General features: G+C 46.5%; 1 protein-coding gene across 10 annotated transcripts in view; it reads right to left on the bottom strand.

Annotated features, from left to right (window-relative positions):
* Positions 1-22,384, bottom strand: part of LOC130184787 (BAH and coiled-coil domain-containing protein 1) — a 63,743-nt gene that overhangs the window by 16,332 nt on the left and 25,027 nt on the right. For 5 of the 10 annotated variants that reach the window (XM_056400815.1, XM_056400810.1, XM_056400813.1 and 2 more), the window contains 9 exons: positions 16,282-16,464; positions 8,995-9,120; positions 6,444-8,780; positions 5,432-5,546; positions 5,100-5,299; positions 4,800-4,961; positions 3,053-3,378; positions 2,363-2,708; positions 581-1,516 (listed from right to left, as the gene is read on the bottom strand). In XM_056400815.1, the coding sequence (XP_056256790.1) occupies positions 581-1,516; positions 2,363-2,708; positions 3,053-3,378; positions 4,800-4,961; positions 5,100-5,299; positions 5,432-5,546; positions 6,444-8,780; positions 8,995-9,120; positions 16,282-16,464 (4,731 nt within the window). The remainder of the gene's footprint in view (positions 1-580; positions 1,517-2,362; positions 2,709-3,052; positions 3,379-4,799; positions 4,962-5,099; positions 5,300-5,431; positions 5,547-6,443; positions 8,781-8,994; positions 9,121-16,281; positions 16,465-22,384) is intronic. The other 5 variants (XM_056400811.1, XM_056400818.1, XM_056400814.1 and 2 more) reach the window with 3 other exon arrangements.

The following is a 22,384-nucleotide window of genomic DNA, read 5'->3' as shown; positions in this document are numbered from 1 at the left end:
TAACATGTTGTGTTTGGGAGAGAGGAAACCCAATTGGTGTGTCTCTTTTTCCTTTTTGTTAAAGTGTGTATTTGCAGTTAGGGTGTGTGTGGGTTTGTGCACACATGTGGATCAAACAGCGGCAGGATGGAGAGACAGAGAGACAGTTCCCTAAGGAAAGCTGGAAGGGAGAGAGAGGGAGTGAGAACGGGAGGTGTACACCCCTCACTAGTAGTTCAGCCCTGTCCTCCTGCTTCTCCTCCCTCTCCTGAGGCCTCTGCATCGTTAGAACAGCCTTTTAGGAAATAAAAGTGCCTTTAACACACCAAAGAAGAGGAACGGCAAGCAGGCATGCAGACAGCTTCTCTGGGGACATGTTAGAATCCACCAGAGGCTCTTGAGACCAGCAGGAAGAGAGGAGTATCTGGGAGGGAACGCAGAGCGACCGAGGCTAGGCCTGAGGGGGGAGTGGGACTTTGTCTCGGTGGATGCAGAGGAAAAGGGGAGTAAACTACGAGAGAGAAGTGCATTCTGCTGATACGAGTATGTTTCTGTGTGCATGTTAATGTGCATGAGTAATAGAAGACCCACTGTCCCTCACCCTGGCTTTTCCCACAGGTGCGCTTTTGCTGTTGCAGCTCCAGATCTGCCAGCTCACTCAGAAGCTCCATACCCTGGTGGGGGTTAGGCTGGGATGGATTAACTGATGGGGTGTTGAAAGGGAACAAGGGAAAAGGAGGTACGTCTGTGCAGAAGGCAGCAGCAATCAGTAGCTCTAGACTCCAGTAGCAGGGCACGAGAGGTTTTTGGGGCACAGCGACAGTTGCCTGGCTTGGGCTGGGGGAGGACACTGAGGCAGGAGAAAGACACACGAAATCCACCGAGGCGTCATCAGTGGTCATCTCGTTCTCATGCTGCTGCTCGCTGTCCTTTGCTCCCTCAGTGGCCAGGGACTGTGGTTCAGGGGCTGAAGGGGAAGCTGGGTCAAGCTCGATGATGGTGGGCAGCTCCGGCTCCTGCTCTCCAGGCATGATGACCTTTTGAGCATGCTCCACCTGGCTCCCCTCACCCATCGCCTCATCATCCTCTTCCTCTTCTAAGGTGATGACAGCTTCTGGCCTTTCAGACTCCTCTGTTGAAAGGGGGACTGGACAGGAAGCAGCCTCACACACTGGGCTCTCAGCAGGGGGGCAAACCATCACCTCTTCCTCAGCGGGCCCCTGCTCCTCCACGTCCTCTTCCCCAGTAACATACTTGGCTGCTACCTCCACCTCCTCCCTATGTTCCAGTCTTTCAACCACTTTTTCCTTCTCTCCCTGCTCCACTTCCTCAGGTGGGAGTGGCTCTGGGAGGGGCCTGACCACTGCTTGGCAGTCTAGCTCCTCCCCCAGGCTGGAGAGAGACTGGGGAGCATGCTCAGCAGGCTCCACTTGGACTGCTTCCAGGTCGGCTGGCTCAGCCAGTCGAACATCCTGAGGGGAGGGCCCACTCCTGTAGCCCATGGCAATAGCAGGGTAGGTGTATCCGGGAGGCAAGTCTATAGAAGGAAATAAATATAGATAATAGAATCATCAATTGTCAATTTGTCAAAAATAAAAATATTTAATAATGCTGCAATTTTAGTCATATTTTATTTGATATACAACAGAAAGCACCACCAGAGAGCGTTACATGCAGAGATGTAATGCAAGTCTAAAATCCTTAAACCTCAGGCCCACTCTGAACTTAACTCCCTTGCTACCTTTGAGGTCACCAGGGGTGAAAAACAGGAAAAGGAAATGAAGTGGCACTCTGCCTTGATCTCCCATGAGTGGGGAGGGTAGAGGACCACATGCAACCTTGTGTGAGTGTGTTATTTGAAGTGGGCCAGGCCTTTGGTTTATCAGAGCGCCTGACACAATTTCTCTTGCGCGCGGCAGCCGTTAGCTAGACATTAATGATGATGAAGAGAGTGCGGTGCCTGTGGGGGTGGAGGAGAGGCGAGGGCTGCTATTGAGGTGTTTCTTAGTCATTACTGAGGTAACAGTACTGGAAAGCCCCAGTTCAGCTGGCAGCCATTTTCTGTAGCTTTGAGCTGTTCAGTCAATCAGGCGCTTGCCAACACAGCCACCCACACATATTATGACAACACCGTCAGATTATTAACTGCAGTGGCTATTCCAATCACCATTGGGTATCATGTACAAGGTGCTGCTATAAGAATACCCTGTCATATTCTGTTGCTGTGTCAGATGTATTCAGCTCTACATCTGTAAATAGCAGCATCTTAAACTGATTACAAACAGCATGTTCTTTGACAGGCTTTCATCTGATGTTATCAATTTTGCTCATACGGAAGCCAAATACTGATACATTGAGGCACATTTGTATGCAAATAGATTACCAGGCTCCAGAGACTCTGGGTAGTCCTGTGGGGGCTGTCCCTCTACTCTCTTGTCCTGGGATTCACCCCCTTTGGGCATCTGGGGTGGGGCGGGGCTGATGGCAGGTGAGTGAGGGGCTGCTGCAGCAGGGCTGGGAGCAGGGCAGGGTGTTGAAGGAGTGCTTTTTGGATGGGGTCGCAGTGAGGGGGACTGGCAACAAGGGGACAGATGAGCAGCGCAGGCCCCAGGGGGAGAGGTGTTCCTCTGAGGTGGGTTGTAAGAGTAGGGCTTGGCGGGCTTGGACGTTCTTGGTTCTGAAATGAGTTCCTCCAGCTCAACTGAGGGCTCATTTGGCCTCTTCTGCATCTATGGCATTAAAAAAGAGAATCATTTTCATTTCAACATTTGCTGGAGCGTCCAACAATTCCTGAAGATCTCAAGCAATTGATTTTGTATAATAGAAATGTAATAACAAATTCCTTGCACTCTAGTCATTGACACAAAAAGCTACTTTCTCCACAGCCTATATTCAGTGATTCACTTCATCCCTGTGAGAAAATCAGCATATCCCAGAATAATATTAGAGGAGTTAAAAATAGATTAAATAGTCATGTGAGAATTTAAGCTGATTCATGACTCACTTACTCTGCTTGAAACTTGTCCTATTTTGTATAGATAAATGGATGGCTGGATAGATACTGTATAATCACCTGTGCATTGTGAGTGGCTTGATGCTGCATGTCCATGCCATGCATAGCTCTGTGCTGCTGCTGCTGTTGCTGCTGCTGCTGCTGCTGTTGCTGCTGCTGCTGCTGCTGCTGCTGCTGAGGTTGAGACTGTGGTTGTGGTTGCTGTGACTGGTGGCTCTGGTGCTGATGTTGATGCTGATGTTGGAGCTGTTGATGCTGCTGGAGAGCATACAGCTCCTGTTGCCGTAGAAACTGGGACCGGGAGTACACAGCAGGATGTTGCATGTGGGAGGGTGGGCCCCGGGCGCCATACACAGGGGGCCACAGCCCTGGCTGCTCCATCACATCTAATGAGAAAAAAGGAGGAGGAATGTGACGGAGGGGGCTAACCTTAAGAACAAAAAGACATACACACTTTTCCTTTGGATTCGTACACACCAACACAGTAGAATACAACATTGTTTTATCCATATCTCTCATTATCTACCTCCCACACAACCATTTCAAAACAGTGAAACCATTATGGATAATTTAAAAATCATTGTATTCACATTTTAAAGCAACGACATAGACAAATCTTTAAGAAAAAAAAAAAAGAAAGATTTTTGACTTCACAGAACAACATCTCCCCAGGCAACAGTAATCCCACACCCCCGCTCCCCCGCTCTGAACAGAAAGCTGTGTCTTAAGAACTGCCTAGAGAATTTGCTGGAATGCTGTAAAAAAAAAAGTCATGACAATGATGAAATGTGAACAGATGATAGTTATAGGCTGATTAGAGGCCAAAATACTGGGCTAGAAATGCGTGTTTGTCTCGCTGGAGTATTCAGTGCAGGCTTTTCAAGGAAAAGTCCCACCTGCCTGGCCAAACCAGGAGGAGGTCTGTGAAAGAGCCCAGCAAGAAGCTAAGTTCCCATGTCTGTGGTTGGCCCTCTCTCATGATATGACTTTAAGGACTAGTACAACTTTATGTTGGTGATGCGCTATGACAGAGGTCCCGTTTGGGTAGTAGTGGGCTTATACTATAAGATTTACATTTTTCTATTCTCTGTATTTAATACACTTCTTTCTCATTAACAGTTAGGTCCAAATTGACTCGCTCTTCCATCCCCTTTTGCCTAGACACTGCAAAAATCCTTGTTCGGTGACATAAACTTGGATACGCAAATGTTTCCTGTGGGAAAGCTTTTGTGGATGCACTTCCTTTCTCAGCTGAAACTCCCGTGGAGTGCAGAAGGAAATGTACCGTTGAAGATTGTGAGCTAATTAAATTTTGCCGCCTGTTCACTGAGAACGTGTCTACAAGGACTTTTGAGAAGTGATCTTTCCCGCACTCTCACACTTCCTCTTCCTCTGATGTGGTACTCTGTGTGTGTGTGTGTGTGTGTGTGTGTGTGTGTGTGTGTGTGTGTGTGTGTGTGTGTGTGTGTGTGTGTGTGTGTGTGTGCGCGCACACAGGTGAACCCTGACCCATTGAGAGCACTATTTCTGCTGGGCCAAGCAGGTCCAGGAAACGTGTGTGAGTCTTCACAGGATCACTATAATGTAACAATGTGTTAATGTCTAGTCAGTGGGAGTGTAATTAAACAAATTTTTGTAAATTTCTAATTTATGGAGTTTTTATATTTGTGAGGCAGAGGGCAACTGCATAATGTGAATGTGTGAGGCTGTGCATTCATAGTCTGTGTGAACTTGGCAGACTCATTTGTTTAAAGTGCCTCATAAATACACTTGGTTTTAAAAAGGAGGAAGAGAGGTTATTGCATACCCAGGTGATGGGTCGCGGGATGGGCTGGAGGCTCAGTGGGCAGGACCACCAGCTGGGCAGAGGGGTCCTGAGGCAGAGGCAAGACTGGCTGCAGAGGCCCTGGCATGGCTGCAGAGAAACCTGGGGGCAGATTCTGGTGCAGGGCTGTATGACCTATACCTGCTTTATGGAAAAGATGTCAGTTTAGATTATGTATCAATCACTTTCCATGTTAAAAAAATAAAATAAAATAAAAAAAACAGCTACAAATATACAATGACTACCATTACTGAAGTTAAGAAAATAGTAATATTCTCTTACCATAAGAGTGTCCTGTCATCCAGAGGGATGGGCTTCCAGTTCTTTGCATCCAATGATGGTGAGCAGAATGTGCAGCAGGATCTCCTAATTGGCCAGACTGGAGGGAAGATCCGCCTGGGACCATGAGATGAGAGGTGAGGTCACCGTGACAGCTGTTGGAGGGGTGGATCCTTGCAAACTCCACCCGTTCCTTATTATCCCTGATATCAGGAGGACACAAAGATAAGGAAATACAAATGAAGACTAGCACACTGGAAGTTAACATACTGACATAGCAGACAAAACATACTTACTTGAATTGGGTATTAAGCAGTGGGTTCACAGCTTCTTACCTGATGTATGTGTCTCTCTCTCTGTCCAAGCAAGTCAGACCTATTTGTTCCCCACTCATCCTCTTCCTCTCCTCCTCGGTGGTGGGATCCGAAGGATACATGGAGCGGGGCGGTCCTGTGAGACAAACATTAATTTAACCATTAGCTTTCACTGTTGTGTCGCTATTCCCAAGTCTCCCACCATTTTTCAAAACACTATCACAACTCACAAGAGACTTGTAGTGAATGCACTTATTACTTTGCCCCACTATACAGATTTTGTATCATACTTTTTTAAAGCCACATTAACTATTCACTCATACACCTTTCAATTTTCAGTCCTTTTGTTTTTACCGTACCTGTATTTTTTCCTCAGAAATGAAATCAGTCTTTTGTTGACATGTTTGCTCGGACATTTAAGAGACATTATATTTCAGATATCAAAAATTTGGTTTTGATGAAACCAAAGCAAAGGTGCAACTCGTCACTGCTGTCCACTATTTTCAAAATGACACCATGAATGGGTGGGCATTTAGTACAGATCCAAACAAGGACACATATGTGTTACAGATTATGTACATTTGCTATAACTGAAATAATTTTGACTCATTTTCATTGGGACTGCTAAATTCTCTTTTCTTTTGGAGCCAAGTTTAAGTAATATTGGTAAAATGTAGTTTGCTATTATTAACATTTGCTCAAATTTTACTTCTTGGAATTCAAGTATTAATATCTGGAGTTTACTAAGTTTTGTTTAAGGATAACAAGAAAGCAGATACAGAACTCATGGATAGACATGTTTTGGGACTACTGTGGAGCAAATTCTATTCAAACCTATGAGATCTAAAAGCGTGTGAGAATACTCTACAACAGTCTTAATGCATTAATCAAAACTGCAAAAATGCTAAGTATAACCAATATTTCTGATCTTTTTCAGCTTTACATTTTGTTTTTTTAGTTACTGTCTTTCACGGCGACGTCATTAACAGGTGGCAGATAGAAAAAAATACTGGTCGCGACCTCGACTGCTCACCTTTCACAGAAGGATGTACCCTGCCCTGCCGGCTGTTGGGATGACTGTCTGCTGAACGACAAGGTGGCTCCCTTTGTCTGGCCACCGCAACAGCAATTCCCACTGGCGGCTGCCGCACCTCACTTTCCCCATGACCTGCTTCCCCCATATCCCGGCTCCGCCCACTGTAATCAGGGCGCTCGTTGTCATTGGCTGGGCCCTTCCTGGAAGGTAGAGTCTGTTTGTTGCCCTGCAGGGCACAGCTCCCACCAGCAGGACCTGATTTGAGGCTTCCCAGCCCCCCAAAGGGGCTTTTCTGTGAGAGGAGCAGTGGCTGTTGCTGGTTGCTGTACTTTAGTAAGCTTTTCATGGCACTGCCCTCCCCCTGGGTTGGACCCTGGGGTTCAGGTTGCTGCTGTGGCTGCTGCTGTTGTTGACTGAGAGGAGGTGCAGGGGGAGGCTGAGGAGGAGGCAGGCTCATAGATGGCTGCTGTTGCTGCTGCTGCTGCTGAGAGTGTTGCCCACCAGTGCTCCCTAACTCCATGTAGGACTTCCTCTGCTCCTCCTCGGGTTGTGACATGTGGTGGGGAGGCCTCATGGCCCAGGTTGGCACCGGGGGCTGCTGGTGGTGGTGCTGCCCACTGCTGTTGCTGTAACCATAAGGAGACATGTCCATCTTTCTTTTCAGCTCCTGACTAGTCCCCTGGTTTAACTCAGCAGGAGAAGGAGCATCCGGGCCAGGTCGCCCATGTTGCTGGTGGCGTATCCTGGCTACCTTTTGACCATCTCTCTGTAAGGAGCAGCTACCTCCTGGACCAGGGCCATGGGCTGCTGTAGCCCCACTATGCTGACCCATGCTTTTACTTCCAAGTGGGGAGGAGTTAGGTGGGGGTCCTGAATGGGAACAGTCTCTGTAAGGAGAAGTGTTTACAGAATGCGGGACAGAGTGTCCAGCCTTGGGCCCCTGGGGCAGCGAGGGTCTGAACACATCCATATCCACACCACTGTTGATACACTCAGCACTGCGTGATCGTACAACCTGGTGCTGCTGTTGGGAATGTGGAGGCTGTTGTTGTTGGGGAGGTGGAGGGAGCTGTGAAGGCTGAAGGTGTTGTTGGTGGGACTGCATCCAGTCTGGAGCTTTCTCTGTTTTTCTGTACTGGTGTTGCTGCTGCTGTTGCTGCTGCTGTTGCTGTTGTTGTTGCTGCTGCTGCTGCTGTTTCCTGTGCCAACTGCTATGGTGCCCACCTCCTCCATTCTTTTCTATTACCTTGTCCTTGGCATTGCTGCCTCCCCCTCCACCACCCACACCCTGGCAGTCAGGGTTACCAAGCTGGAACGGCCCACTAGTTTTGTCCCCCAGGTCTGCCACAGATGGCACAAATGTAGGTCCTGTGACTTTAGGTTCTCGCCCCACATTGGCTGGCCCCCTCTCATGTGAGGCAGGGTTGACTAGAGGAGCAGAGGGGGGCGGGCAGAAGAAGTCTGGATGATGGTGTGTATGGTGGGAATGATGTGGGTGGTGTGGGTGGCTGGGGTGGAGCTGAAGGCAGTGGAATCCCCCTGGGTGAGGATGTGTATGGGGGTGAGCGTGAGGATGGGGATGGGGGTGTGCCCCGCCAGCAGCAGAACCCATGTGTAAGGGTGGGGGTACAGAATAGGACAGAGAGTGGTGGAGTGGTGCCTGACCCCTTTCCAGACAGTCTGAAGGTTGTTCACTGATCCTCATCTCCCCACTTATCCCTTCTTTGGTACAGCGACTACTGCCACTGGACCCCATATGTCTGCTCTGGCTGCTCCCCCCACCACCCATAGCCCCAAGGGCTGTGCCCTCCCCTCCATAGCTGGACATGGAGGCCTTAGCCCCTGCTCCAGTTCCTGCATCTCCATTTTGCATCTTGCCATTGTGCAAGCAGGCACTGAGGGGCTTGCCCATACTCTGAGTGTGTTCCTTGCTGTACTCCATCGTGAGTGATGCCTTGTGCCTCTCCAGGGCCCGACTGTTGACCTCCTCCAGGGGAAGTGGGTGCTGTGGATAGTGTGGGTGCTGCTGATGGGAGTGGGAATGGTGGTGGTGTGTAGGCTGGGGTGGCTGGTGGCTGTGGTGCTGTTGCTGCTGCTGTCTCTCTTTTGTCTCCTGTTTGCTACTGGACCTCTCCTTGTCCTTGACAGGTACCACTCCTCTCTCAACAGACCCCTCTTTGAGACCCTTATGTAGACCTGTCCCTACCCCTGCGTCTCTGTCTCTGCTGCAGGACCCCTGAGAGTGGCCTGAACTTGCCCTGGACATCGGTGGCAGACTGTGATTGGCTGAGATGAGAGGAGGCTGGGACGGGAGACTTCGAAGATAGAAGTTCTCTAAGAGAGGAGGGAAGGCGGGCCAGTGAAGACAAAGACATTAGTCAAGAAAGGAAAAGGTAATGACAGAATTAGATTATTCAGCTCTCATGATAGTGTCCCTAGGCATCCTTTTATCAGTATCCCACATCAAATTACACCATACCATGTTGTATAAATTGGATTTAAATGTCTTATTTCTGTCTGATTGAATTTTAATCATCTCATGCCTCACCTTTTTGGGTGTCATAGAAACGGTGCTGCCCATAGAGAACTCCACTGTTGGCATGGTGATCCAAGTGGCTCATGGGAAGGAAAGTGTGGGCCAGACTCCCTGAGAATCGAGGATACCCTGGAGCTGCTGAGACAGATAGCAGAGAGAGGGAAGGAGAGAATTGATAAGACAGGACAATAACCACCAAGATGCAGTTATCCAGTCTAACCCAGTATAATCCTTCAGGTCCAATGCAGCTGGTGGTGTTCATACGCAAATAAGTACTGGCTCTGCCTGTCATGTTTGCTTTTTGTGCCCGAGTTTAGAATGTAAACAATACAAGACAAGCTTGGAGATTACTGTGATGTATGAAATTTGTCTTTGAAACATATGGCTCTTTCTTTATCTCTCTCTCAGAACTGACAGTGACACCTCTGTCTATCTGAATGGAGTGATAAAGATGGATTTGAAGCTTGCGTTTACAATGAAGTGAGAGGCAGGCAGCTGACCTTTACTGACCTACAGCAGAGGTAAAAGGTCGTGTGGATGTTGGGCCTGTAAGCCAGCACACCCGGGCGTATCACATCAAGCCCATCTGGAGGACATTTACACCACAACCAAACACTAAACTCATTTTGCAGTGGGACAGAGGTAGAGGAAAAAGAAAACATGGATGGAGATGAAAGCCCATTGCAATATTAAGATAAAGACGCAGCATCACTATGACAACCCACTTTCACTGCATTTGGGTAACTACTATCTAAACAAATCAACATGAATTGAATTAGCTAAGCTCTACTACTGTGTGATTATGTTTTCACACAATTGCATGAAAATTATTTAATAATAAAATCAAAGTAATGCCAATTATAAATACAATAGTATGGTGAAATTATTTAGGAACAGCAGTGCTATGGTGAATACGCTCTTGTGAGAATATTATGTAATGTGATACTTAAAAAAAAAAAGGCTGCTATCCCCATCTACTCCATGCCACACACAAGTAACAGAACTGAACTAGGACATTCAGAGACCACAGACACCCACCATGGCCAATGTCAAACAACATATACCAGACTTCAGAGAAGAAAATTGAAATTCATAGTAAATAATCCAGATCTGCCCCAAAATTTAATGGGTTCCTCTCGGGCAAATGCCCCTTCCCTCCACCAAGTTCGGTACAAATCAGTTCAGTACTTTTTGTGTAATCCTGCTGACAGACAAACAGACACAGGTGAACACGTAACTTCCTTGGCAGAGGTAATAAGAAAAAGAAAACTAACCTATATATACTATCACTATGAGTGAACCCGTTTCCAGAGACATGTGGTGTTATTTTGTATCTGCGCTTCTTTTCTAATGTGTCTGACTGTGATCAGGACAGACAGGTCATCTACTGTCCAGCAGCTTCACATATAAGCATCTCAGTGACCTCCAAGTCATCTACAGAAGTCCAGGTGCTTCACGTCTCCTTTTCCTTGCTTTTGCACCTGTTTCACCCTCCAGCCTAACTTTCAAACACAACTCACAGATGGAGTGAAGGAAGGAGGAGGGGGAGAGGCAGAGGAAAACATGGCTCTACGAGCTAAATGAAAGACAGACGTATTTGTGTTGGCAAGCGCGCGACCTGATCCCGGAAAGCGCAGATGCAGTTCATTTGGCCCTGTGTATGTGTATGTGTGTGTGTGTGTGTGTGTGTGTGTGTGTGTGTGTGTGTGTGTGTGTGTGTGTGTGTGTGTGTGTGTGTGTGTGTGTGTGTGTGTGTGTGTGCCCGCACTTGTGTGCATGCACTGCTGTGGTTTTTACAGCAGCTCTGAGTGTTGAATGTCTCACTTTCTGCCGGTGGAACAATGGGCCGATGCTGTGAGCCGGCTCTGGGGAGGGAGGAGTGTTGTGGTGGGCTTAATGACCTCGTCTCAGAGCGGCCTCCGCATCCTCCCATCTTAATTAATGAAATGCACAGAGAGGGCAAACAGCCCAGCAATAACACAGGAGGTGCTGTTTTCTGAGGAGGGCAATGGGGCGATAATTACATACCCTCACTTTTTTCTTTTTTTCTTTCACCTATTTTTCTATCTCTCTTCCCTCTCTCCCCTTTTGTCTCCGTTTCTTTCTTTGCTGTCATGATTAATAAGCACACACGTTTATGCCAATTCATCTACAGATGGAGGAGGGGGGATCCTTTGTTTAAGCAAGACGTTTTTCTCTGGTTTTGGGAGGGAGAAAAGCAGAGAGCTGTTTGGCAGTCTTTATCCAAGCTGGGAGAGGGGCTTTTTTTTTTTTTTCTGCAGCAGCATGTTGTTTGTGAGCGTGACGATTGACGGCGTAATCCCTTTTCACAGCGTGGTCTGGCTGTGCCCGATAATGCCAGCCCGCTCAGTTTCAGCATGCCCTCCATTGGGGCGGCAAGAGGGGGACTGCTGGGCACGGCAGAGCCCATTCAGCCATTAATCTGGCCAGGACAAGGGAAGCTGCTGCTGCTGCTGCTGCTGCAGGCGATGTGAGCAGGGTCTTAGTGCAGTCTGCTGACTGCACAGCAGCCTCACTCTCTTCTGCTCCCTCCACACATTCACACACACATAAGCAAGTCAGCACTGAAAAGTGATTGACAGAGGGGAGTTCACAGCACATGCCCTCCTTTCCACGGGCAGAGCAGGGGCGAGAGGCAGAACAAACAGAGCTGCATCCCAGGGAGGGATTTCCACAAGTTCTGAAGGTATTTCTCTCAGCATGGTGGGGTGAGAGAAGCGGGGGGGGGCTGGATATAGAACAGCACCTTGAGACAGAGGCAGAGAATTAAGCCTGCTGAATTAGAGGCAAACGACAGAGTATTTCATTACCATCCTCTCTCCACTCCTATCCAGTCCTCATATACCTGCTCTGAAGACACCAGCCCATACAATTACTGATGAGGGCCTCTTCACGTTTGCTAAAAGCCAAATTACATAATGGCTGAATTGTATATAGTCTCTGGGGAAATGGCTGTAACATTTCAGAGATAGAGAGATAGAAGGACAGAGATAGAGCATGGCAGAGGAAGACCAAGAGGAGAGGAGCAGGCTGAGCTGCCTGTCAAGTCTGCTAATTGAGAAAAAGTGACAGAACCATCAAGACACAGAAAGGGAGGAGAAGAGGAGAGGAGACGAGAGATGTTTGGTGGAGGAGGGGCAGTGCTGTGGTGGATCTCTTCAGGTTTGACTAATTGAAAGGAAGGGATGCAGGCTGGCACAAGAGAGAGAGAGAGAGAGAATGAAAGAGGCAGGAGTATGTAAGAGGAGAGGTGGGGGGTGCAGCTTAAATCCCACAAAAAGAAAAGCTAGCAACTGCTCACAGAAGGAAAGATGGACAAGTGAAGATAGGCTTGGAAAGGCGTATCAAACAGAAGTGGATTAGACAGGTGTGTGCAGGCAATTGTGTGTGTGCATGCATGTGTGTCTATACGTGTGGTATGTGTGGACAGAGATATGAGACTGCGATTGTTTTTGGCATAGCGTAAGAAGTCATTTGGACCACAGCCAGCTGGCCTCAGGCCTGTGAGGAGCCTGCAGGTTTGTTTTTTTTTTAGTTTTTTTTTTTTTCTTCCATTTTTCTTTTTTAATTTTTGCATTGAGTTGATCCAGTGAGGTTTATTCAAATGATTCCAAACATGAAAATCAATCTTTCAAAAGCTCAGTGGGCCTAATCCATTTTACCAGGTGTTATGAAAAACATTTTACATTACATTTATTAAAACAGTCACTATACTACATCTGTCCCTGTTTTTTGTTCTGTTTTTTTTTTTTTTCCTTTTTTAGGTTGGATTTGTTTTGTTTTGTCTTTTATCCCTGTTTTCTTACAGCCACAATCACACTGCCACTCCTATATCCATCGCTGTGACAGTGAGTCCACATCTCCCCTCATCAAATGAACAACACACAATCCCATGTGTGGTGCGCACAATGGCGGTTACTGTGTTTGGCAATCAATCTGAGGAGAGAATCTGAAACAAAAAACCTCTTTTAATCCACGCTACCCTCTGACATCATGAAAGCCACTAATGGTTTAGTTCTTGGCACTGTCCCCTTATACAAATACCTCAGCATTTGTAAGGCAGTATACTGTACACTTTCCTTTTCCCAGCACAATAAATCTTTAGGCAAAAGTTAACACAAGACTTTTCTGTACCACATTCGCTGACTGTTCTGCCAAAGTTATCTTGATCCAAAGGACCAAACCACCTCTGTCATGTGGTGATGTTATTTATAGGTGTGCTTAATGTGTCACTCAGCTAATGGTTTGTCGCTAATGCTCCCAATAGAAATGCGGTCTGTATGCATGACTTAACTGGCCCTCTCTGTATATGTACTCAGACCATGTTCACGCTAATGCGGATTAAGTTAAAAACACATCTTTTTCTCTCTGATTTGAGCTTCCAAGCCCAGAAACTGAGCTTTGAAAGCTATTTCCTAATTGGACTTTGTTTCAAAGACATGGTCAAAGTACATTTGCTCAGCCAATTGTCTGTCATGTCAAATTCAGGGATGACTTATTTTGTGTTTCAGTAGCCAATCAGACAGTACATGTGCTGCCGTAGACATTTTTTTTTTTTAGGTTGTTTTATAACAACTGCAGGAGCATAAAACAGTAATTTGAAGCATCTCAGCACAGCAGATCAGTGATTGCAATTAGGCAGGTTATGACAATCAGTCAGACAGTCAGTCACAGGTTGATGATGTAATAGTCAAACAGAAACAAAACAAACCATGCAGAGTAGCCATGTTTGTCAGAACTATTTGGCCATGCACCTGTTTTTTTTATTTTTTATTATTATCTATACAAGGGAGGGGTTTTTTTCAGGGCTGTTTTTCCTGATAGTTTGCAGATTATCACAAAAACAATTAATGCAGTTTAGTGGAAAGTTAGGCCAAGGATCTTGTGATTAGTTTTTGGTGCAAATCCAGATTCTATTTCATATCCAGAAAAAAACACACATTTTAACTATGTTCTCATGCATTTCTCCACTAAGTGGAGTATCCTCTCATCTCTACCACAATGTGGTTATAGATCCAAATGAAGATTAAACATTCCTTAATATTTTCCATTATTAAAATAAAACATTCAGATAGGAATGTTGTGCAGACTTGGAAAAAAAGAGCTGCTTTCTAATATATTCATACATTTTATGTGACCTCTCTTCATCTCCACTGTAATTCTTTTTCAAAAGCATATGATGATTGTTGTACAGAAAAGAAGAATTAGTTCTTAATTTATCCTAATTACCCAATAAAATATTAAAATAACATAAAATAAATAAACAGACAGATACCTCTTAAATGTGCTTGTGATTTAGCCTGCTCCATACACTCACAGTCCACTATAGGAAAGCGTTTATCCACACTAAGTGACTGGTTAGCAAGTGACTAATGAGATCATTGTTATCGATTGCTTGAGACATGGTAGATTTTAGCTCTTTAATCTGTGGAAAATGTGTCAGAATAATAGCACAGACAAAGACATTCTGCACCATGACAGGTTTATGCCAGAGACATGAAGATCATACAATAATCTTTGAATACAAATTCGAGCTGCTATGCTTGGATTTGCATGCAAGCAGCCACTTTAAAACACACTAGGAAAAAAAGGAAAAAATTCAGACAATATTTTTAAGGTTACAAGTGAAACACTAATGCACCAACACACACGCACAAGTCAGTGCCTGCTCTGCTGCTGGTGGGGTTCTGCTGACACCCGGAGAGAGGAGGCGAGAGTCTGGGTAATTGTGCCGCTCATTTTGATGACTTGCTTTTTATGCAAAACAGGAAAAAGACAATATGCAATTATCTTGAGGAGGGAACAGCTGAATGTGGTTGATGAACAGTCTGGATTCAATCATGCTCTTAGTGCGTTATATGCAATTAAACTGCAATAGAGATAATGGCCTCCATTGCCAACTGAGTAATAATCCCAGTCATAATCACCTCCATTACTTTTATTAGGCTTGGCATTATCATCATCACTCTTATTAATATTATTCTAGTTTTCCACAAGAAGAACGTCTTTGACAATGAAACCCTGAAACTATAAGGTAAAAGAAACACTGATGCTCACAAAATGAGTTTGGAGGGAAAATGTGTGTAGAGTTTCGCCTTCTCTCACCGCTGTCGCAGCAGTCCACTGACTCAACCCCTGGTGGCCAGGACATGAAAGCGAGGTGAGGGGGTGGGGGTGGGGGTTGGGAAGGGGTGGGGTGGCTTGGAGGCATCCACTGGCTTAACACACTCAAGAAACAGACAGCATCTCAGCTGCAATGCACACAATCAGCCCCAGCAACACATCACGCAACTGGGGCGCCGCTGATCAGTGACCACAAATAAATGCTCCCCACTGCCTCCTCCCCACCCCCATAGGCTAACAGCTGGGCTATTCTTAGAAATTAAATAAATAACAAGACTCTGTCAACTTCAAAGACTGCGGTTCACTGGATTGATTTGGGTGGCCATTACATCGTGTAATTAGCAAAAAGATTATGAGCAGGTAAATCTGAAAGTGACAGAAGTGAAGTCACAGGAGAGCAGACCGTGCATTAATGTATCTGCTGGTGGCACTGGATAGGTCTTACATTTATCTGTCATCCTTAGCATTTGAATTCCCGAAATACCCGAGCAGATTAATCTTTCTAATTTTTCCTTGTCTGACTTCCTGGCTGTATCTGAGCAGAAATGTGAGGCGCTGTGCTCAGTGTGTGTATGTTTATATTTGCCTGACTGTGCACATGTGTGTATGTGTGCGTGCGTGCGTGCGTGCGTGCGTGCGTGCGTGCGTGCGTGTGTGTGTGTGTGTAGCTGAGGTTTTGTAATGCTGAGCGTTGAGTGGGAACCACCCCATTAAGCTGAGATGGAGACACCAGCTGAAAGCTCTGCAATCACTGCAACTTTTTACTGGCCTGAATTCACGCGTGCTGCTTCAGAGAGCCTTGAGTGACATTCCTGCTGACGTGAATCGAATACTGCAAGATTCCTTGGCTGAACTTTTGACCCTGTGTCCCCATCCAAAAACCATGGCATGGTGCTCCATCCCAAACATGCTGGGCCGGGGCCTATTTTGGTCCACAAATAAAAGGGTGGGAAGCCTGGCTCTTCCTAGACGATTACAAGCTGTGCTTTGGTGGAAACCTAACACGGCCCAAAAATACACAATATCAAGGGTAACATTACACCCTGTAAAGCTCTGTCCCAAAACTGCCAACACATGAATATCACCCCATCCAGACGATGTGGTCAGATGAGGAACTGTGGGCGTGTGTTTGTGTACATGTGTCATTTGAGGTACCTTCATGCGAATGGGGAAACCAGATTTGCGAGGCGCTGGAGTGGGGTCCGCCCCGGAAGGAAGGTGAGGAGGGCGAGGAGGGCGGCCGGGAGGGGTGAGACGGGTGGGAAGGGGGGGAACCCAAACTACTGGCCAGAAAGGTCCCCATGAAGGAGGCGGAGGAATTGCCCATCAATCCACTGCCTGCATTCCCACAGGGACAAAGGTAAGGAGAGAAAACATGGTTAGAGTTAGAGGAGTGCATGTACACTGTGACCATGAGTGTGACTGGAGAGAGAGGGGAAAAAAAGAACCTGTATCAGATCTAGATGTAGATGTAGAAGGATAGAATCCACTGGCCCTCTAGGTGGAATCATTAAACCAGGCAGATTTGATCGCTGCTCCAGGGAGAGGGTGAATGAGTGAGAGCATGTGTGTGAGAGAGAGAGAGAGAGAGAGAGGAATTGTGCGAGACTCTCCTCCCCCTCACTGACAGCAGAGTCCTCTCTCTCCCCTCATACCGCCTCTCCCCATGGGCAGACAGAGGTCTCATCTCACAGCTGAGCACACACTTTCTCAGGCTCTCTCCCTCTCGCTCTCACACACTTTTGCTCCCGCTCCCCAGTGTCCCTTTCTCAATTTCTCTCCCTCCCTCCATTATCTTATGCTCTCCATCTCTCACTTTCATGCCCTCAATCTCTCTTATTGCTCTGCTCCATTTCACCTCTTCTCCGTCTCTCTCTCTCTCTCTCTCTCTCTCTTTCATTCTTGCTTTCTCTCTACATTACTCTGACAGTCCTGTACTTTTTCTTTCTCCTTTGGTTCCATTTTGGTGTTTTACTCCTTTTCCTTCCTGCTTCTGGTTTGTCACAGTGACCCTTTCTTCTCTTCTCTTTCCCTCCTCTGTCCCTCTTTCTGCTTGACACATAGCATTGCATTGCTTTGTTCTTTACCATAATGATGGCACCAACAGAGCAATCTGTCCCTGGCTGGCTGAACTATGTGTTTAACAAGACTATGATGAGTAATTGACCATTCGTAGCACCGCCCGTGTGACTGGGGGCTGATTGTCTATTATGCATTGCTGGGCAAGCTGGAGAAAACACACTGATTAACCACTGCTTAAATTGCATTCCCATTACGCGCCCGCCAGTGCACTTGAGCGAGGGGCCCGGGTGCCCGGCTCTTTGCACATTTATTTCCCCCAAGTCACACTGCCGTGAAGTCTCATGCATATGTATGAGGATTCCTGGATGAGAGCACACATGCACATACTTACACAAACACACACATTTGTGTTTCATACATTGTGCGCACAGAGCTGGCTGTGAAAACGCAGGGGAGAGCGACATGGTAAAAATTCATTATCAGCCCCTCATGACGAGCTGATCTAACAAGGAACGCTGTGTGATTTGATTTTCTTTAAACATGAATCAGTCCAAACATGAATCGATCCTTTTCTGAGAGTGTGAGAACAATTGCGTGGAAGTCTTAATCAGCCAGGCAGTGAGTGAGCACATCCTCTGGGCAGACAGAAGGGATAAACCCCTCAGTCTGCCGCTTGCTCCTGCACCGAAAAGGCTATGGCTCATGGGCCATAGAACATACACACACACACACACACACACACACACACACACACACACACACACACACACACACACACACACACACACTTCACACATAGAAATAGACATGGATACGCTTTCTCACACACACACACAGACACACCTCTGTCACACTTTGCACCACAGCCCCAGACAGGTGGAAATCCCCCACAATCCCCAACCTTACAGAGTCCTACCTCGAAAACTACCTTAAAACCAGCCCGTGTGCGTGGGTGTGTTCACACGTTGCTCCATCACAAAGTCTTGGAAAAACATTTAATCACCTTAACTGGCGATGTTAACACTGCAATGCAAAATAGACGATAGAAAATATAAAAAGAAATGTGATATGTTATGTTCCTCATTTACTGATACCATTGTCCATTAACGATGCTGATAATCATCACGATGTTGAGCCCAGCATTGTGACCCCCTCCCCACCCCACTCCCCACAGTGAATGTATGTCCATTCTCATTTTACACCTGAAAATATCAAATGCCAGCACTGTTCTTGAACACACTCCTATCTGATAAATCCATTCAGCGAATCAATGTGCAGTATTCAAGTCAGGTGATGCAACATGGCTGTGACTGTTCAGCATGAGATTTGCTGTCTGAAAGGTAACTGCTGCGCTCAATTTTGCCTCAAAGTCATCTTTAAAGATGGATCATTTTGACCAAAACTGAAGAGTCTATCATGTTTCCTACATCAGGACATAAAAAGATGAGGAAAGCTGAAACTTGTTCACATAACAAAGCAGAGGGAAAAGATCACATGATAGTGGTCAGAGAAAAGTTCCCTCCATTGTCTGTAAACACAAATTTAGAAAAACTTTTTTCCGGCATCTGCACCGTCTGCTGAGGAGTTAACGGAACTAAATCGGGTGCTTTATTCCACAAGGGATAAAGTAAAACAGGACGTCACTCTTGTCTTAAGTGGACATTATGCTGGTTAAATAGCAAAGACCTGAAGTAAACAGTCCAGCTGTATTGAATATTGCTGAATGTCTATGATTATGTTGTGAACAATTGTTTTTTTTTAAAATTTCATTTAAATTGCAGTCTGTTAAGAACACACTTCCCTGATTACAATGAATTGTGGGTATACCCCCTCCTCCCACGATGTCATCGTCCATTGCGATATTTCACAGTAGAAATAGACCAACCCTAATTTTAACTATAAGTCAACTTTTTGAATCAAAGGTTTTTTTCTGATGTAGTACTACGGACAAAATACAGAACACAAACAAACAAACATCCACTTCCATTACTAACATTTGCAGGATAAAAGAGGACAGAAATAATGTGGAGTACTTTAAACGGCCTTCAGCCACGTAGGAATGGGTGCCATAGCAACATCGTACATGTCGGTGGGAGGCATTGTGAGTTAGCCTGATGACATACTACAGTATCCTTGCTTTGTGTCCCTTCCCCTCCATCCTTCTCCGCTGCCACCTCCTATCACCTCTGTCCGTGCGGAGCGCTCCTGGCACAGCACTGTGGAGTGCAGGGTGGGGGTCGGGGGCACTTGGGGGTGGATTATGGCCAGCGTGCTCGCTAGGCACACATCCAGCCCCCATCATCCAGACACCCAGGGCTCCTGTATGGCACCGCCCTCCACACTGCTCACAAGTCCCCCCACCTCCCTCCCCTTCTGCGTGTCGCCCCCAGGAACCCCAGCTTTCCTCAGCGCCTCCGGCTCACATAAATCAGCTAATCCTCCTGCATTATTAACAGCCTCACCCCAGAGAGAGAGAGAGAGAGAGAGAGAGGGTGAGAGAGACATAGAGAGTGACAGGGAGAGGCCGCGAAGCCCCTCTTCACACACCAAGAGAGGAGAGAGCCTCTGCCAGGAAGACAAGGAGAGGAGAGGGACAATACATATAAAGGGGATGTCTAGATGTCAGGCAAGGAGATCTTTGAAATTTAAGCTGATGTTAGGGGAGGAGGGGGATTGAAGTAAGACTTTAGGATGGTCTGGGATCAACTCATACATGAAACCCTACCCACAACACAACTAGATCAAGCCTCTAAGCATTCCAGTTTGGCCACAGGGGCTGGACTGGGAGAAGGGCTGACCACTGGTCCAATCTGAGCTGTAGCAGGTACAGAATAATAAAGCAGTGGCCTTCGCCTCTGTCACACCGTCTGTTTGCTGACTCCACAACCTGTCACTCACACTAAATGAGCCCCTCCCTGTGTGTTGTGTGTAACGTTTGCTCCCTGCTCAGAAATATACTGTGCATGATGCTGCGCAAATGTCTGTCCTTCTCCGTGCTCAAACATTATCACACCACTACACTGCATGAGTACGATGCCCTCCCTGAACCCAGTGAAAGCGTAATGAATCAGAGGTGTTGGTGAGAAAGCACACAGGTTCTAAAAGTGGGACGGTCTCCCTCAGTGTGAGGGCAGTTCCAATTTGGGTGCTAACCAAAGCAGTGCAGAACAAGTATGGTAAAGGTCCGATGAATGACAGCGCTCACCATAGCTTTTTATTTAGCAGCTTATTAAATGGTGACATGGATCCAAGGGTTCTGCCATTGCTACCCCAGCTCCTTGTAAGTTGTCTTTTCTTTGCCTGCATTTTTTTTTCTTTTTTTGCTGAAAACCCTGTTTATTTATTTCTCTGGTTCTTAAGAGGTGCTAGCAGTGCACTTGTATGGGCTCTTAAGAAAATCGGGTCATGTGCATCCTAATCGGCACCGATCCCTGACAGCGATGAAGATTAATCCTATTAGAGAATTAAAGGAGAGGGGAGCACTGGGATGGGGGAACTCCACCTCCCTCCCTGACATCTAAACATCCCACCCTGACACCCTCACTCAAAAAGTTGCCTTTAAATGGGTTCAAATGTACAAACAAACACAGAAATACTGCACAACCTCTGGAGGTGGAGGTGTTAACTATTGCTACTGTTTCGCTCCAGCGTGGGTGTGTAGGGTGAAGGAGTCCAGTTTGTGCACAATAACACAAATTCACACACACAAACATAAACACACACACACACACACACACACACACACACACACACTAATGTGGGCCCAAGCAGAGGCCCCCCTGGATGGCACGGAGTGAGCAGCAGGCGGAGAGGCGGAGCAGGGAGAAGAAGGTCCAGTTGTCATGGGAACGAAAGAGAAACAGCGCTCGAGGCAAGGAGGCTCAATGCTAGCCATTACAACAGCAGTGGGCAGATGCAGTTGGTCAGTGTGCTGCTCAGCAACAACAGCCCTCCCATCCTACCTTGAAACCGCACCCAAGCAACTGTTCAGTTTGTAAAAAGACACACACACACACACACACACACACCTTTCCCCAGGATTTAATCTGGTTTCACTTGTTAGGCTGCTGGGGGCGGAGGGTGTCATAATCTTTGCCCTGTTTGGGTCACTAATCTGCTCCGATGAGTGCCCCTACACATTTATGTAACTGGAGGATCAGTGGTTGTTTGGTGTCTTAAACAGGAATTATACAATAATGGGATGTAAAGGGAATCATCTTAGTGTGAGCCAAGTAGTGATGGGAAAAAAAAAAGAAGCTGAGAAGACAACAAGCACCCACCCACAACACGTTGTTCTTTTGAATGCTGGGAATCAGATCAAAATTTCTTCCTAGAGAAATACACACCCATTCACACACACTTGTGTGCTTGAGCATGGCGGCACATACACACACACACCACACACAAAAGCACATATCTACGACTATACCTATTGTCTAAGAGAAGATAAAGTACAATTATTTCACCACGCATCATATTTCCCTGTCTGCTCTTGATAAATGAGCCACGGTAGTCTTCAGCTCTTTGTCTTATCTGCAGACGGCAGCCCGGAGGGACGGATGGACGTGTCGTCTAGACTCTAGACAAGGACACCAGACAGAAAACAAGAGATGAGAGTGATGGTGACAAGAGAAGAAGAGAGACAGAGAGAAAATTGCAGGTGTGACTGCATCAACCTGCTCTCCACAGCTCAATGATCAGCAAGCGCCAGAGAGGGGAGGATAGAAGAAGAAATGCTAGGAGATAGAAACACACACACACACACACACACACACACACACACACACACACACACACACACACTAGTTTATAAGACCTCCTGTCACAGAAGGAGTCAGTGAGCACAAGGCAGCTGAGGTTGCACAGTCAGCGGTCAGTGCCATGTGGCAGCCAGGCTCTGTAGCTCTTCACAACGCACCCTGAATGATTACAGCTCGCATACTCTCCCTCTGTCACGTCCCGTGGCAAAACACACTCCCTTCCTTCTTGTTTCAAATAAATTAAATCAGTATCATCAAGAGTTAGATGATCAAACAGAAAACAAGAAACATTTAGTAGTCCCAAGGGCTGTTTAAATCCAGCGGCTAGTAGCAGTAGCTGTTGCTGGCACTGCTTTAACTCTCTGACACAGTAAGACAAGAGACCGGGACATGTCTTATAAGATTTAAAAATTACTGATTTCAAGTTTTCTTATTCAAGAATCTCTGTACTGTAAGTCTTAGTTTGGCTCTTTAAC

The sequence above is a fragment of the Seriola aureovittata genome, chromosome 17 (assembly GCF_021018895.1).
Source record: "Seriola aureovittata isolate HTS-2021-v1 ecotype China chromosome 17, ASM2101889v1, whole genome shotgun sequence".
NCBI classification, from domain to species: domain Eukaryota; kingdom Metazoa; phylum Chordata; class Actinopteri; order Carangiformes; family Carangidae; genus Seriola; species Seriola aureovittata.
This window is presented reverse-complemented; position numbering and strand designations above follow the sequence as displayed.